The 16,922-nt window shown below is 38.1% G+C and overlaps 1 protein-coding gene across 1 annotated transcript; it reads left to right on the top strand.

The window, feature by feature from the left end:
- Positions 1-15,757: 15,757 nt before the first annotated feature.
- Positions 15,758-16,432, top strand: LOC107894581 (uncharacterized). Its single transcript, XM_016819840.1, has one exon. It carries the CDS (start codon positions 15,758-15,760, stop codon positions 16,430-16,432), a length of 675 nt encoding a protein of 224 aa, XP_016675329.1.
- The last annotated feature ends 490 nt before the right edge of the window (positions 16,433-16,922 follow it).

Raw genomic sequence — 16,922 nt, 5'->3', positions numbered from 1 at the left:
TCTCATGAACACTTAATCGAATTTTCCTAATCTAGCATATTTTCACATCTATTTGTAACATCATGTAAATCCACATATAATTACATTTCTTAAGTTCCACATCTTAATGCCCATTATAGCCACTCCCATAGTCTAAATCTAGCAATCGGCAACACCCACCTTTCCACTATGTTAGCCGAATACTCATTCTCTTCCTAGTCCTAAATTCGGCACCTCCAACAAAATAGCTTAACAATTTCAACTTTCATGCTAACATAACAAGCAACTTAACACATCCATATAACTAGCATGCTAATAGCATCAAGGTATCAACTAAAATTTTTTTTAAGCTCCTTAGCCGAATCCTAACTCTCCAACAACCCGAAATCCAACCATGGGATAGATAGAATTTAGACTCATCACCCAAAGGTTGTGTAAACTTCCAAAAATATCATTGAACATACCTTGATCTAAAGGACCACCTTGGCCGAATCTTGCTTCCTCTTCTTCCTCTAGTTACGACAATTGCAAAAGAAAGAAAACATGAACACTCCTTCTTCCCTCCTTATTAAGCATTCAAACTCCCTCATTTTCATGCCACAACATCAAACACTCCTCCTAGATACAAGCAATGGCCGAACTCTTTCCAAGTTTTTCTCCCCTTCTTTTTCTTGGTTTTTCGGCTAGGAGATGGCAAGTATGACACCCATTTTTTTTTTTGTTCACTTTCTTATTATTATCCCCATCATTTGTTAACCAAAAGAAAACATATTAAATTAGAATGAGTGGAGCATCATCACTCCTTGGCCGGCCACCATGTATTTTATGGGCAATTTGACATGCAAAGCCATGCTTCCTCACCCTATTATTACTTACTCCTTATAATTCATCTATCATCTTTTCTAACTTCGTCAACTAGGTCCTTTTTGAATTAATTCACAATCCTAAAGCTAATATTAAGCATTTAATTTCTCATATATTCACTGTCACACAAAAATTTATGCAATTAAAACACAAAAATAAATTTTTGGCTCGGTAATGTGGTCTCGAAACCACATTCCGACCAGGGTCTAATTTGGGTTGTCACAACTCTCCCCCACATAAGAAATTTTCGTCCCCGAAAATCTTACCGGTAAATAATTTTGGATATCGATCCTTCATAGAGTCCTCAAGTTCCCAAGTGGCTTCTTCAATTCCGTGTTTATGCCACAGTACTTTCACTAATGAGATTTTCCTGTTTCGTAGTTCTTTTACTTCATGTGCTAAAATACGAAATGGTTCTTCTTCGTAACTTAAATTAGATTGAATCTCGATCTCCGATGGAGGAATTACGTGCGATGGATCGGACCTATATCGTCGAAGCATCGAGACATGAAAAACGTTGTGAATCTTTTCGAGCTCAGGGGGCAAAATTAATCGGTATGCAACGGGTCCAACTCGTTCGGATACTTCGTACAGACCGATGAACCTCGGACTCAATTTGCCCTTACGACCAAATCTAAGCACCTTCTTCCAGGGTGAAACTTTGAGAAATACTTTGTCTCCAACCTGATATTCAATGTCTTTTCTTTTCAAATCCGCATACGACTTTTGACGATCCGAAGCGGTTTTCAAACTTTCGCGAATTACTCGAACTTTCTGTTCGGCATCCTTAATCAAATCAACCCCAAGGATCTTACTTTCACTAAGTTCAGTCCAAAATATTGGGGTACGGCATTTACGACCGTACAAAGCCTCGTAAGGTGCCATCTTAACACTTGATTGAAAACTATTATTGTAAGCGAATTCAATCAAAGGTAAATACCGTTCCCATGAACCATTAAACTCGAGGATGCAACATCTCAACATATCCTCAAGTATCTAAATTATCCGCTCGGATTGACCATCGGTTTGTGGATGAAAAGCGGTGCTAAAATGCAGCTTGGTACCCAAAGCTTCTTGCAATTTCTTCCAAAATCGTGAGGTGAATCTCGGATCTCTATCCGACACGATAGAAATAGGTACTCCATGTAATCTCACAATCTGAGAAACATACAATTCGGCTAGTTTATCCAATGAAAAATCCGTACGCACGGGGATAAAGTGAGCCGACTTAGTCAGTCTATCAACAACAACCCAAATCGCATCCTTCTTACTTGCTGACAATGGCAGTCCGGACACAAAGTCCATTGTGACTCGATCCCATTTCCACTCGGGTATCATGATCGGCTGAAGTAATCCTGAAGGCACTTGATGTTCTGCTTTCAGTTGTTGACATATTAAACATCTCGAAACAAAGTCGGAGATGTCCCGTTTCATACCATGCCGCCAAAACCGACGTTTCAAATCGTTGTACATTTTCGTACTCCCCGGGTGAATTGACATTCGGCTACAATGAGCTTCGTTCAGAATCATCGAAATGAGTTCTGAATTTCTTGGAACACAAAACCGACTTCTGAACCTCAAACAATCGTCATCATCCATTTGAAATTCGGATTCCATATTCGGAATACATTCAGCCCGTTTTGCAACCAATTCATCGTCGACTTTCTGAGCTTCACGAATTTGATGAATCAATGATGGTTTGGCCTTTAATTCAGCTACTAACACATTGTCGGGTAGAACAGACAAGCGCACATTCATCGCTCGTAAAGCAAACAGCGATTTCCGGCTTAAGGCGTCCGCAACCACATTAGCCTTTCCCGGGTGGTAATCAATGACAAGCTCGTAATCTTTCAACAACTCAAGCCAACGTCTTTGTCGCAGATTTAAGTCTCTTTGAGTCATCAAATATTTGAGACTTTTGTGATCCGAAAATACATGGCACTTTTCACCAAACAAATAATGTCGCCATATTTTCAAAGCAAATACGATGGCGGCTAGCTCGAGATCATGAGTTGGATAATTTCTCTCATGTGGCTTCAATTGTCTCGACGCATAGGCCACAACTCGACCTTCTTGCATCAATACGCAACCCAACCCGAGTAGGGATGCGTCACTATAAATGACAAACTCTTTGCCTGATTCGGGTTGCACCAAAATTGGAGCTTCAGTCAAATGAGTTTTCAGTTGATCGAAGCTTTTCTGACATTCCTCCGTCCATTCGAACTTAACATCCTTTTGAAGTAGCTTCGTCATTGGTGTGGCTATCATCGAGAAACCTTTTACAAATCGTCGGTAATAACCGGCGAGCCCCAGGAAGCTCCGAACTTCGGTAATATTTCTTGGAGGCTTCCAGTTAAGTATGGCTGAAATTTTGCTCGGGTCAACTCGAATACCCGTTGCGGATACCACATGACCTAAGAAGCTAACCTCTCTCAACCAGAACTCACACTTACTGAACTTCGCATATAACTGCTTATCCCGCAAAATTTGCATCACTAATCTCAGGTGTTCAGCATGTTCGGTCTCATCTCTTGAATAGACCAAGATGTCATCAATGAACACAACTACGAACCGATCCAAATATGGTCTGAAGATTCGATTCATCAAATCCATAAATACCGCAGGGGCATTAGTGAGCCCGAACGGCATCACTAAGAACTCGTAGTGACCGTACCTCGTTCTAAAAGCAGTTTTGGGTACGTTTGAATCTCGAATCCGCAACTGATAATAACTCGATCTCAAATCTATCTTTGAAAACACTGATGCTCCCTTTAATTGATCAAACAAATCATCAATACGCGGTAACAGATACTTGTTCTTTATCGTCACTTTTTTCAGTTGACGATAGTCAATGCACAACCTCATGGTTCCGTCCTTCTTTTTCACGAACAATACTGGTGCACCCCAAGGTGAGAAACTTGGTCGAGCAAAACCTCTATCCGTCAATTCTTGCAACTGAGATTTTAACTCTTTTAACTCGGTTGGTGCCATACGATACGGAGCTATCGAAATCGGCGTAGTCCCAGGTACAAGCTCAATACCAAACTCTACCTCCCGAACAGGTGGTAAACCCGGTAATTCTTCAGGAAACACATCCGGGTATTCACAAACCACCGGCACAGATTCGGGTTTCTTTTTTAACTCTTTGTCATCAAGTACATATGCAAGGTATGCTTCGCACCCTTTTCTTACATATTTCTGGGCCAACATTGCTGATATTATAGCTGGCAACCCCCTTAAGTCCGTAGACTCAACTCGGATTATCTCGTTATTTGCGCACCTCAAATCAATAGTCTTGCTTTTGCAATTCACAACCGCATCATGCGCGGTCAACCAATCCAAACCAAGAATAACATCAAATTCTCAAACGGCAAAAGCATCAAATCGGCCGAAAAACAGGATTCTCGGATTATTAGAGGGCATCTCTTACACACTTTATCAACAAGTACGCATTGACCCAAAGGGTTTGACACTCGAATTACGAACTCAGTAGACTCAACAGGTAGAGTCTTACTGGATGCTAAGGTTTCGCATACATATGAATGAGTAGAGCCAGGGTCAATCAATGCAATCACATTAGTATCAAAGAGAGTGAAGGTACCAGTGATGACATCGGGGGAGGATGCCTCCTCTCGTGCGCGAATGGCATATGCTCTAGCAGGAGTACGGTTCTCGGCTCGAACAGCCGTATCAGGGGCCCCTCTCTGACTACCATCCCTACCTCCTAAAACTCTCGGTGGTCTACCTCTAGTTGTCACTCCACTAGGTCTTGCACCTTGAATCTTATTCTTCTCATCAAGCTCCGTGCAATCTCTAATGAAGTGGTCCTTCGAACCGCATCCGTAACAGGCCCTGTTAGTAGACTTACCCCAACATTCACCTAGGTGTCGTCTTCCGCATTGGGGACATTCAGGTTTCTCTTGACGATTATTGCCCACACTAGCTACCGAAGTAGCTCGAGAGCCCGTCGATGGTTGTGCTCTGATGGAAATTCCCGCAGTCGTCCTCGACTTATTAGTGTCCTCCTTGAACTTCTTTACAGCTGAGAACGGAGCTTTACCTGTCGATCTTTTACGATAGTCTCTAGCTTCAAATTCAGCCTTCTTCTTCTCCTTTCCAAGTTCTTCCGCCTTGCAGGCTCGTTCGACTAGTGTTACGAATTATTTTATTTCCAAAATACCCATTAGTAGCTTTAAATCTTCATTCAATCCTTCTTCGAATCTTTTGCACATAGCAACCTCATCAGCTACACACTCCCGGGCATACCTACTGAGTCTCACGAATTCATGTTCGTATTTAGATACTGTCATACGGCCTTGCTTGAGTTCCAAGAATTCCTTACGCTTTTGATCAATGAACCGTTGGCTAATATATTTCTTCCGAAATTCCGTCTGAAAGAAGTCCCAAGTTACTCGTTCGTTCGGGACTATGGAAATCAAGGTCCTCCACCAATAGTAGGCTGAGTCTCGCAACAAAGATACAACACACTTTAGACATTCATCAGGTGTGCATGACAGTTCATCGAACACCCGAACGGTGTTATCAAGCCAGAACTCGGCCCTTTCAGCATCATCAGTAACTATGGCCCTGAACTCCTCAGCCCCGCGCTTCCTAATCAAGTCTATAGGTGGCTTACTCAGCCTCACAGGATCAGTAACTGATGGCATTACTGGCTCCGGGGGTGGATTATTCAAATTCGAGAATTGTTGGACAGCCGGATTGGTTCGGGCATACTGCGCGACCCACTCATTCATCATGGTAAAGAAGGCTTGTTTAGCCCCCTCACCTTGATTATTCGCAGATGACTGAGGTTCAATAGGCGGTGTACCTTGTGCAGGAGCAGCCGCTACACTTTCAACGTCATCCGCTAAGATTCTTTCTACACCGGGATCCATTTACTAATCAAAACATGAAATTTTAACCGTCAGAAGTCATCACACAGTTAAACATTAACATTCGGCATGTATAGCTAGACTCATACGTGCTATGGTAGTCCTAGAACCGACTAAACCATAGCTCTGATACCAATTAAATGTAACACCCCGAACCCGATACCGTCGCCGGAGTCGAACACGAGGTGTTAACAGACTTCAAACCACTTATTCGACATTTCCCAGACAAGCTGCCGATCTGCGTACTAGTCGCTTTAAAAATCATATCTTGAGTTTCACAACTAGAAAATCAGTTTCGTGATTTTTCCCTGAAACTAGACTCATATGCCCATCTCCATAATTTTTTCTAGAATTTTTGGTCGGGCCAATTAGTACAGTTTATTAGTCAAAGTCACCCATGTTACAGGGATCGACTACACTGACCCTTGCGCATTACGAATTGGATATCTTCCTGCACAGAGCTTCAATATTGATGTCGTTTGTTTCTATAGAAACTAGACTCAGAGAGAAATCTGTATATATATGGCATGACTCCTAATTATCTCTGGTTAATTTATAATAAATCTCCAAAGTCGGAACAGGGAATCCAGAAACCGTTCTGGCCCTGTCTCACGAGAACCTGAATATCTCTTAACATACTGTCCATATGATCTTTTCGTTACTTCTATATGAAAATAGACTCATCGAGCTTCGAATACATAATTTATTTATCAATTAATTCCACTCCTACTATTTTTAGTGATTTTTCGATCTCACGGCACTGCTGCTGCCAGCATCTGTTACGAAAGCAACTATGCCTATTTCGTGATTTCTCCTTGATCTAACTAGTAATTCATCATACATATCACCAATTATGATCATGACTAGCCATGCCAAAGGCTAATCATTGTCAAACTTCCCCCTACTACACTATTGCCATATCATGAATTTTAACACCAAAATAATCAACCATGACGTATGGCATAAAAAGGCCGAATTATCAAGATTTGCGACCTAACGTTATGAATCCAAACCCAACCGAACATTTATGCCATTTTCGCATGGCTAAAAGATTACATACCAAAGTTCAAACACAACATAATAGCCTATACATGCCGAAATGTTCTCCTAAGCCAACTAAGAAGAAAGTACCAAAGCTTGCTATCCGGTGTGATGACTTCGATGACGGCCCGACCACGCAAAAAGAGACGAGTCCAAGAAACCTAGAATAGGTGACAAGGAAACACCGAGTGAGTTTATAACTCAGTAAGTCATAAGCAATGCACTACCATCCATTAATAACATTATCACAATAGGAAATAAAATGGAACGAGGCTAGTTACTCCATCCATACCGAACCATGCCATAGTTCCTCAGACCCATCGGTTCAATCTCATACCAAATCATGCATTCACATTCCATATACTCATCAATAGGATATTTGAGGCATTTTCATACATCATTTTATTTTTGTTACAATCATACAACTAAACGGCCTTTCACCTATTCCACAATAAATCTTATGTACGTGACTTCAATTATAATTGTCACATAGGTTTCAACTTACCAAGCTCAACTCCAATTATAAACATAGCGCCTATTGGCCATGAACTCAAGGTACTTACCCGATCCGCTGTCCGTGATCGACTTAATAATGTCGCACACTTAGTGTCCATAATGATTCAAACGTATATATATTAAGTCCGCACACTCAGTGCTATATAATCAACTCGCACACTTAGTGCTATATAATCAAACTCGCACACCTAGTGCTACATAATCAAATTCGCACACTTAGTGCTACATAATCAAGCTCGCACACTTAGTGCTACATAATCAAGCTCGCACACTTAGTGCTGTACAATTTAAACCCGCACACTTAGCGCCAATCTCATGATCATAAATGTTTATACCCGCACTCTTAGTGCCGAGGTCAACAACTCAATACATCTCACCTCTTTTCTCTTCATTCAACACTTTCATCACCACATACATACATGTATATAAATTTATCATTCCATTCAGCATGATTACATAGACATTATGTCTATTTAGATCAATACAAAATATATGCTTGATGACTTACTTGGTGTTGGGTAAGACGGTTCCAATTCGGCTACTCGATGATCTTTTCTTTGCCTTTGCTTGATTCTCCTCCTTTAACTCCTTGAGCTTAATCAATAAATCAACTAGTTTAGCCATCTTGCTAAACATTCATAATTCAATTACACATGCATATGTATGTTTGTATATTCGGCAACCATCCTCACTAATTACCCATTTAGTCGATTATACACATAATTAAAGGTAACATCCCGAATGGGCATACTTGTGTATATATACATATATATGTATATATATATACTTCGGAATGGGCATCACAATTAGATTTAACACCACCTTCATACTCAATTAGATGGCCGAATGTATGTATACATGTACAATGTCAACTATAACATCATTTAAACACCTAATTTCATCTCATGAACACTTAATCGAATTTTCCTAATCTAGCATATTTTCACATCTATTTGTAACATCATGTAAATCCACATATAATTACATTTCTTAAGTTCCACATCTTAATGCCCATTATAGCCACTCCCATAGTCTAAATCTAGCAATCGGCAAAACCCACCTTTCCACTATGTTAGCCGAATACTCATTCTCTTCCTAGTCCTAAATTCGGCACCTCCAACAAAATAGCTTAACAATTTCAACTTTCATGCTAACATAACAAGCAACTTAACACATCCATATAACTAGCATGCTAATAGCATCAAGGTATCAACTAAAATTTTTTTTAAGCTCCTTAGCCGAATCCTAACTCTCCAACAACCCCAAATCCAACCATGGGATAGATAGAATTTAGACTCATCACCCAAAGGTTGTGTAAACTTCCAAAAATATCATTGAACATACCTTGATCTAAAGGACCACCTTGGCCGAATCTTGCTTCCTCTTCTTCCTCTAGTTACGACAATTGCAAAAGAAAGAAAACATGAACACTCCTTCTTCCCTCCTTATTAAGCATTCAAACTCTCTCATTTTCATGCCACAACATCAAACACTCCTCCTAGATACAAGCAATGGCCGAACTCTTTCCAAGTTTTTCTCCCCTTCTTTTTCTTGGTTTTTCGGCTAGGAGATGGCAAGTATGACACCCATTTTTTTTTGTTCACTTTCCTATTATTATCCCCATCATTTGTTAACCAAAAGAAAACATATTAAATTAGAATGAGTGGAGCATCATCACTCCTTGGCCGACCACCATGTATTTTATGGGCAATTTGACATGCAAAGCCATGCTTCCTCACCCTATTATTACTTACTCCTTATAATTCATCTATCATCTTTTCTAACTTCGTCAACTAGGTCCTTTTTGAATTAATTCACAATCCTAAAGCTAATATTAAGCATTTAATTTCTCATATATTCACTGTCACACAAAATTTTATGCAATTAAAACACAAAAATAAATTTTTGGCTCGGTAATGTGGTCTCGAAACCACATTCCGACCAGGGTCTAATTTGGGTTGTCACAGCGTGTGTTCTAGTGGTTTATCGATTACTATTCTTCTCTGTTATTTTGGCTTGCAAGGGTTCTGTCGAATCGGTAAGTACTCATAGGTCCTCTCTGTTATTGCTTTATGGGCTCAAATTCGTTCCTTGTACCTCCCTCTAAAAGTTGAATACTTCTTCACTTAGTGTTTTATGATTGTCGAATGGTGACTCCTTCCCTATGATGTGTGTTCGTTAGATTTAGGTATTGCCGAGGAGTGAAAAGTGCAAGAGTTCCCAAGCTTTCGAAACCTTGTCTCCCAGTATACGATTAAGGTAATTTCGATACCTTGTTTTTGAGGTATAGACCGGTTATCCCAATGTTCTATAGGGTAATATTTGAGACATAAGCCACATCTTTAGATTATCGTGTCTAACAGGATCTACCATTAGTGCAGTTAATCACCAAGGAGTGAGTGACTGAGTTTGGCCGGTGTTCTAGGAGGGATATATCGCAGATAATCTGGTCGTGGTTGGTGATGATTGCTTAATCGTGGATTAAGTGCTTGTGAATGTTAATAATTCAGGATACTGATTGAATACTTGGAATGAATGTAGGTGTGTGCTCTAGGGTTTTTCACAAGCGTTTGCAATCAGGTGTGTAACTGTGCACCAAAATCTGTTACTGTCAAAAAGCTGAAAAAAGTGTGTAACCACGCCCTTTCCTTACTGTAGATAGTCGAAAGCTGAAAAGCTTCTTCAGCAATTGAGGCCTCATAAGCATGCGATCGCTCGTGGGGTAAATCAAGCCTACAAATCAGGGGCGATAGAATATAAAGGCCACCACAAGTGTTCCGTGGACTTGGGCCATTATGGGCCACATTGGGTCGAAATGAGCCATGTGGGCCCAATGGGCTCGTGGGCCCTGCATAGATTAAATCTGTGGTAAGTGATAAATATTGGACTGGGCAATGTAGGTCACATAGCTGTAACTGAATTTGGGCTAAATGGGCCACAGGAGCATGTGGGCCCACTTGGGTCAAGTAATGGACCTTGGGCACATTTACACCATTATGATCATTTAGGTTATCTATGTCGCTCGAGGCAACTATAGACCTTCGGAGAGGTTGTGGTCTGAGTCGAAACCCTAAAATAGGCAAAATGACCATAACACCCCTATGTGACAGGATGACGATTATGCCCATATACTCTGTATGGCTGATGTGCTTATGATTTACATATATGATTGTACTGAGTATGGCTTTGCGTACACGTAATATTCATGACATGACATACTGCATGGGGTTGGGGTCTGATTTGGAGGAAGTTTTGTACTTGTGTTTTTGCCACATATTCTATTTCTAGTGGCTCTGCCATGTTTTCTATTATTAGTAGTTTCACTGTGTTATTGGTGTGTTAGTTGGTTGGGTTGATCGAATCCCCACGTGGTGTTTTGGCTGGTACGAGTAGTGTGTTGGTTGGATTGGGTTGGGATACTTATTTGCTCAGTATTGGGCTTGAGCCCACTCTGCTACTGTATAGGGCTAAAGCCCAAACTGCTTTATTACTGAATAAGGCTATTTGCATATTCTATTTTCTGTTGTCTGTTAGGGGGTTACACACTGAGTTTTCGTAAACTCACCCTTTCCTTTTTAACTGTTCAGGTAATCATCAGCCTTAGACGATTTGGCGCTGCGAGGGACTTGGAGGTGCCCACACGACTGCTATGTCTTGCATACGACTTTGTTTAATTTTAAATTTGACATTTGGGTTTTTAATTCTGTAATAAGGCCATTTGTCGTTTCAAGTTTTAATTGGGATTCCGATTATATGTTTTATTTAAAACTGCTAGTCTAGGTAAAGGCGAGTTTTTAAAACAATTACTATTTTCCAAAACACACGTTTTAAACTTCAAAGTTTTCAAAATGCTTTCGTGGTTTACATAGAGTTGATATACAAAAGGAAAATAATTTGGCAAACATTTGTGACGAGATAATTTGATAATGGTAATGAAAATGTCTTTAATTTAAAAGTGGATATTTAACGAAAAGTCTTGTTTTTTGAAAAGCACTTCAATGTGACATGCCAGGTTCGGCCATAACGTCTAGGCCGGGTTTGGGGTGTTACATTTAGTGGTATCAGAACCAAGTTGCAAAACTCAGTAGTGGAATGGGTTTTTGAAAATTTTCCTCAAAATTGGGTTTTCAAAAGTTTTTCTAAACCTTGGTTTTTGAAAGAGATGATTTTAAAGAATTTGAATTGTTTTAAAATGTTGACATTGAAGGTGTGGTATACCGAGTCTCTGGCGCCAAATCTGTAAGTTCTCTAACACTGTTTACTATTATGGGCTGAAATGTTATACTGTAGGTAGTGGTACTATGCTAAAAACCCTAGAGTCTGAGTTAATTGAGACTGTAGTAGACTTAAAACTGTAGTGAGACTCTTGTAACAGCCCGATTTAGACCCTAATCAGAACGGTGGTTTTAGGACCACGAATCCGAGTCAAAAAAATAATTAAAAATTATTTTCTGTGTTTATTATGCGTGAATTTATATTTATGAAACTTTCGTGATTTAATTTTGTCGTTTGAGTGTTCGATTAAATAAAATGACTTAGTCGCGTAAAATGAAAATTAGGTGGTTAATAGTAATATAGCCAAATTGTTGAATGTCTTTATAATATGAAGCCTTTATGTTGCAATTGAGCCATTATTGATGTAAGCGGACAGCTATGGGCATAATATATATGAAAGTGTAATATTTTAACTAAGGTTAAAAGTGTAAATTCAATGTTATGTTAATATAAGATATTATATATCATAAAACATAAAGAAATAAGCCATTTATGTGTTATATTTTGGTGTTGTTGCTGAAACAAGAGAAAAGAAAAAGAAAAACCTAGTTCAGCACTTTCAAGCTCAATCAAGGTATGTGTTTAGCTCGGTTTTTGATAATTTCTATGTTTTTGAAATCGTTGCTTCGAGTACTAGCAAACCCATGCTTGAATTTTTTATTTTGGTAAATATTTTGTGTTATGTCATGGTTGAGAGCTTGTGATTTTTATTGTTTGATGATGAAATATGAAAGATATGTTTTAGATTAACATATTTTGTATTGGAGTTTTTTATGATTTTGAGTAATTAGGACTAAATTGCAAACATAATAATTTGAGGGACTAAAATGGAAAATAAATGAAATATATGGACTTGTATGAACACTAGGAACATTTGGCCTAACATTGGTATGTTGAGATTTTGCATATTTTGTGTTTTGTGCAATAGGGGCTAAATTGTAAAATTTGTAAAACGTCAGGGTAAAATGGTAATTTTCCCATTTATGTGTTTTTGGATTAAATTGAATGAAAATGTGTTTGAATGAGTTTAAATTGAATATGTTTAGATCAAGAACCAAAGAAATCGGATTTGGATCGGGGGAAAACTAAAGTTGTCAACTAGTCGTCCCGTTCTGTTTTACATCGTCCAAGGTAAGTTCATAAGCATACAGATGTTGTTAACTTTTAATATAAGTGATCTGTAAATAATTGTAGTAAATAGTAGTAAATTACAAATTAGCATTGAGTAAGGAAAAATAATCAATGCTGAATGAAAAAGTAACGAATAAGTTTTGGTATTTGAAGTAATGACATGAACTATTCATGTCAAAGTGTTGATTATATGTATAATAATTGCAAATTTAAATTTAGCTAATTGATATATGTATATGATATTAACGTGTGAATCATGACTGTATATATATATTCGATTGTCTGATGATTTTGTGACCTAGAAAGTGAATAATAATATTGTTAATGAACATATTTGTGTTTTGGCCAAGTTTAAATTGATACATGGATATATATAAGACTTCAACTTGTGACATCTAATTCTGATATATGTGTGCAAGTAAGACCACGTTTAATACGTTGGCATTGATATGTGATTCTGGAATATGTGTGCGAGTAAGACCACGTTTAATATGTTGGTATCGATATGTGATTCCGATATATGTGTATGAGTAAGACCACGTTTAATACGTTGGCATCGATATGTGATTTGATATATGTGTACGAGGAAGACCCTATATAAGACAGTGGCATCGTTATGTGATTACATGTAAGACCATGTCTGGGATGTCGGCATTGTTCGATACGTGTGATTATCCGAGTATTTTATTCAATTCCAAATGGATCAATGGACAATGATAAGTTATGACCGAATGTGTAAAATAAGTTAAACGATTACGTATGAGTTATTTGATTACCTAATTGAAAGTAAGGTAAGTTTGTTATTTGATATTAAATGCAAATTCTATATATGATAATAATGTAAATATAGGTGGATTCATGTAGTATTTTCGGATATATGTTATGTATAAGTATGAGTTGTTAAAGTTGGATTTATGAGTATATGTATATTAGTCTATGAACATTCGGTTATATGGTGTTAATATGCCTTTGAAGTCGAATAATACTTTGAGTATATATATGTACATTCAGTTAAGATAAGGTTTATAATAAAAGTATAGGATAAATATATGAAATGTTAAATGTGGGATTAAATGTAGTTATGATAGTATAATATGGCTGATTTAAATGAATTGATAATGTCTTGAATTGTTATTTTCTTATGACTTACTAAGCTATAAAAGTTTACTCTGTATGTATGCTCGTTTTTGTTTTATAGATTTTGGATCAAGTTACAAGCTCGGGGATCGTTAGCACAGTCCATCACACTATTTACTGTTTAGGTATTTTATAAGTTAAACTTAATCTTATGGCATGTATAGGCTAGCCTTGGAGTTAGTTTATTTTGGATGTGACTATATATAAAGCCATGGGAAAATGGCTTGATCCTAGTGCTAATGTTCTAATGTTTAAGTAACTTTGGTAATGGGTTATGTATATATATGTGCAATTTAAACTTAATATATGGGTGATGAATGTGTTTTGGCTGTGGTTTATTATTGACTTATTTAGGATGTGTAATTTTCCTTGCAAATCGGTTGGGAGTAGAAAATGACATGGTTCTATATTCCGTTTGTGATAGATGAAATTCATACATATGCCTGTGATAAGCTTGTTTTTGGTTTGGTATTTAAAGGCTAAGTCATTAGTGTAATGATTCAATTGTGTCTTGTATTTAATAATATTGGTTAAAGTGGGTTAACGAATATATTTGGCTAAATGTTGAATTTAGGTAATGAATATATTTGATTGATGATTCGGCATTTGCATATATAAATAACAGATGCTTTTTGAGTTATAATATGTAATATATTAGATAAGTAAAAATGCAAGTCATACATATATGGTGTGTTTGGTATATGTTTACAGTTTAAAGTAATGATATGTATACCTTGTGATTATTCATTATGGTAAGTTTGACAAACTGATATGTTTTACTTTAGTTGAATTTTATGATTTAGTTTAATTAAGATAAACATGGTTGTTGGATAAGTAAAAATATATTTATTTTAGTTGTGACTAAATATTGGCATATTAGAAATATATAATTTGTATCATGAATAGTCCAAGTTAATAAACTTAATATGAAGTATATATATTTGTGATGTTATTATATGATTCGGTAAAAGAGTAATGTTAAGTATATTGTGTATTTGGCTATGTTACTAAATTATTTTAGAAGTGTTTTTTATGGCATATTTTATGTGATGGATTAGTATGATTCTTGTGTAAATGTATTTGATGACTGAAATTATGATCATTTGAATAGTAAAAAGAAATATTAAGTAAATATCTATAATCGGATAGTCACAAGTAAAATAAGTGTTTCCACCAATGGTATGAGCATGTGTACTTGGTTATGTGAATATTAATGGTGTATAATAATTTGCATACGAGTGAGTGTACTATGGGTTGTATTCTATGCTTATTTAATGGTTCGTAGTGGTATGCTAAAATGTGCGATAAATATATTGCTTTAAAGTGAGGTTCGACCATATAGTAATAATATTGATGTTGCATATATGTTTGGACTTGAATTAGCGTGTAATAATATGTTTGGCTTTTACCATGCACACATGTAAAGTTATTTAAATAATATGTTTAAAATTTATTAAATTAAATAGATATAATAGCATGTATTTGATATTTGTGTTTGAATGTTTTAAGGTATGCGCATGAAATTTGTTATGTATTAAAATTTGATGTAATAAAATCTTTTAAATGCTATAAAGGAAATATACATACGATTCAAATAATTGAGTTTGTATTACCTTAAACATGAATAGTAACATTTGACTCTCTTAAGCTATGTACGGTTTAGTAATACCTCATGACCCTAATCCAGCGATGGATACGAGTTAGGGGTGTTACAACTCTACTCTACGAAAATAGAACTTTAACTACTGCTTGATCATAAGATATCCGTTAATAATTACTGGAATTATGAACTGATTCATAAGACTCTTAAATCAGATAATACGCTATAACGATATGAGCACAAGAGGTACTCGCGAAAGGGGTACACGAGGCCGCGGTAGAGGCCGAGGAAGCACTAGGGCTGGGTCTTTAGCGTCGGTCCCATGCCTGCTAGGGAGGCGCCAGCATCACTAGTGACTGAGACAGGGTCTCATGATCGAGTTGCAAGGGTTGGTGCTCTGTCCCAAGCGATGCTTCGTGTTTTAGAGAGGGTTGCTAGAGCGAGTACTGGATCAGTGTGCCGAGGATCAATTTCTGAGCAACTCTGGGCTAATGGAGTGGAATTTTTCAGGCGTGTTTCTAGTGTAGCCCCAAATGTGGAAGAGTACTGGTTAGAGGCCACTGAGCGGATAAGGGATCACCTTGATGGCACTGTGGAGCAAAAATTAAAACGAGCAGTGTCTTTATTGCGAGATGAGGCCTACCAATGGTGGCTCACCGTAAGAGATGGTACGCAGGCCGACCGTTTGATAAGGGACTTCTTTAAGGCGGCCTTTCAAGGGAAATACATTGGGGAGAGTTATATGGACGCCCAAAGGAAGGAATTTCTAAATCTGACCCAAGAGAACAAGACTGTGGCAGAGTACGAGGCAGAGTTTCTGTTGCTGAGTCGATATGCCCGTGGGATTGTCGCAACTGAGTATGAACGCTGTGTGCATTTTGAGAATGGAGTCTGGGATGAGTTTCGTGTGCTGATAGCATCGCAAAGGGAGCGGGACTTTGCTGCCTTGGTTGAGAAAGAAAAAATTGCTGAGGATGTGAAATGCTCAGAGCACTAGAACCGCGAGAAAGATAGGGGCAGCTTTAAGAGGGATTTAGGGCCCTCGGGTTCTTCTAGAAGGCCCGTAAAGAAGGCTAGATTTGAGGGGCCAGTCCGAGCAATCCCTGGTATTGTGGTTAGACCGTAGACTTGCACAGATTGTGAGAGGTCTCACTAGGGTGACTGTTGGAGACGAATCGAGGCATGCTTTAGATGTGGGTCCATGGATCATCAGGTCAAGAATTGTCCTCAAGGGCCTGTTCAAATGCAAGTTGCAAAACAGAGGCTTGTTCTGCAAGTGAGAGGTGGTCAACAGCTACCAAGAGGCCGTGGTTGGGCCAGGGGTGGAAATGGTAATGGACGTGGTCGTAGAGCACCAGACAGAGATGTTGGTAATACTGAGGCGAGCAGCCAGCTATGGTTTATGTTGCTCATCGCCGAGAGGATGGTGACGCTTCTGACGTTATAGCTAGTACGTTTTTGATTCATAACATGCCATACATTCCTTT

This window comes from Gossypium hirsutum, chromosome A13 (assembly GCF_007990345.1).
Source record: "Gossypium hirsutum isolate 1008001.06 chromosome A13, Gossypium_hirsutum_v2.1, whole genome shotgun sequence".
Classification (NCBI taxonomy): Eukaryota; Viridiplantae; Streptophyta; class Magnoliopsida; order Malvales; family Malvaceae; genus Gossypium; species Gossypium hirsutum.
The sequence above is the reverse complement of the archived record's forward strand: the minus strand, read 5'-3'. Positions and strand labels throughout refer to the sequence as shown.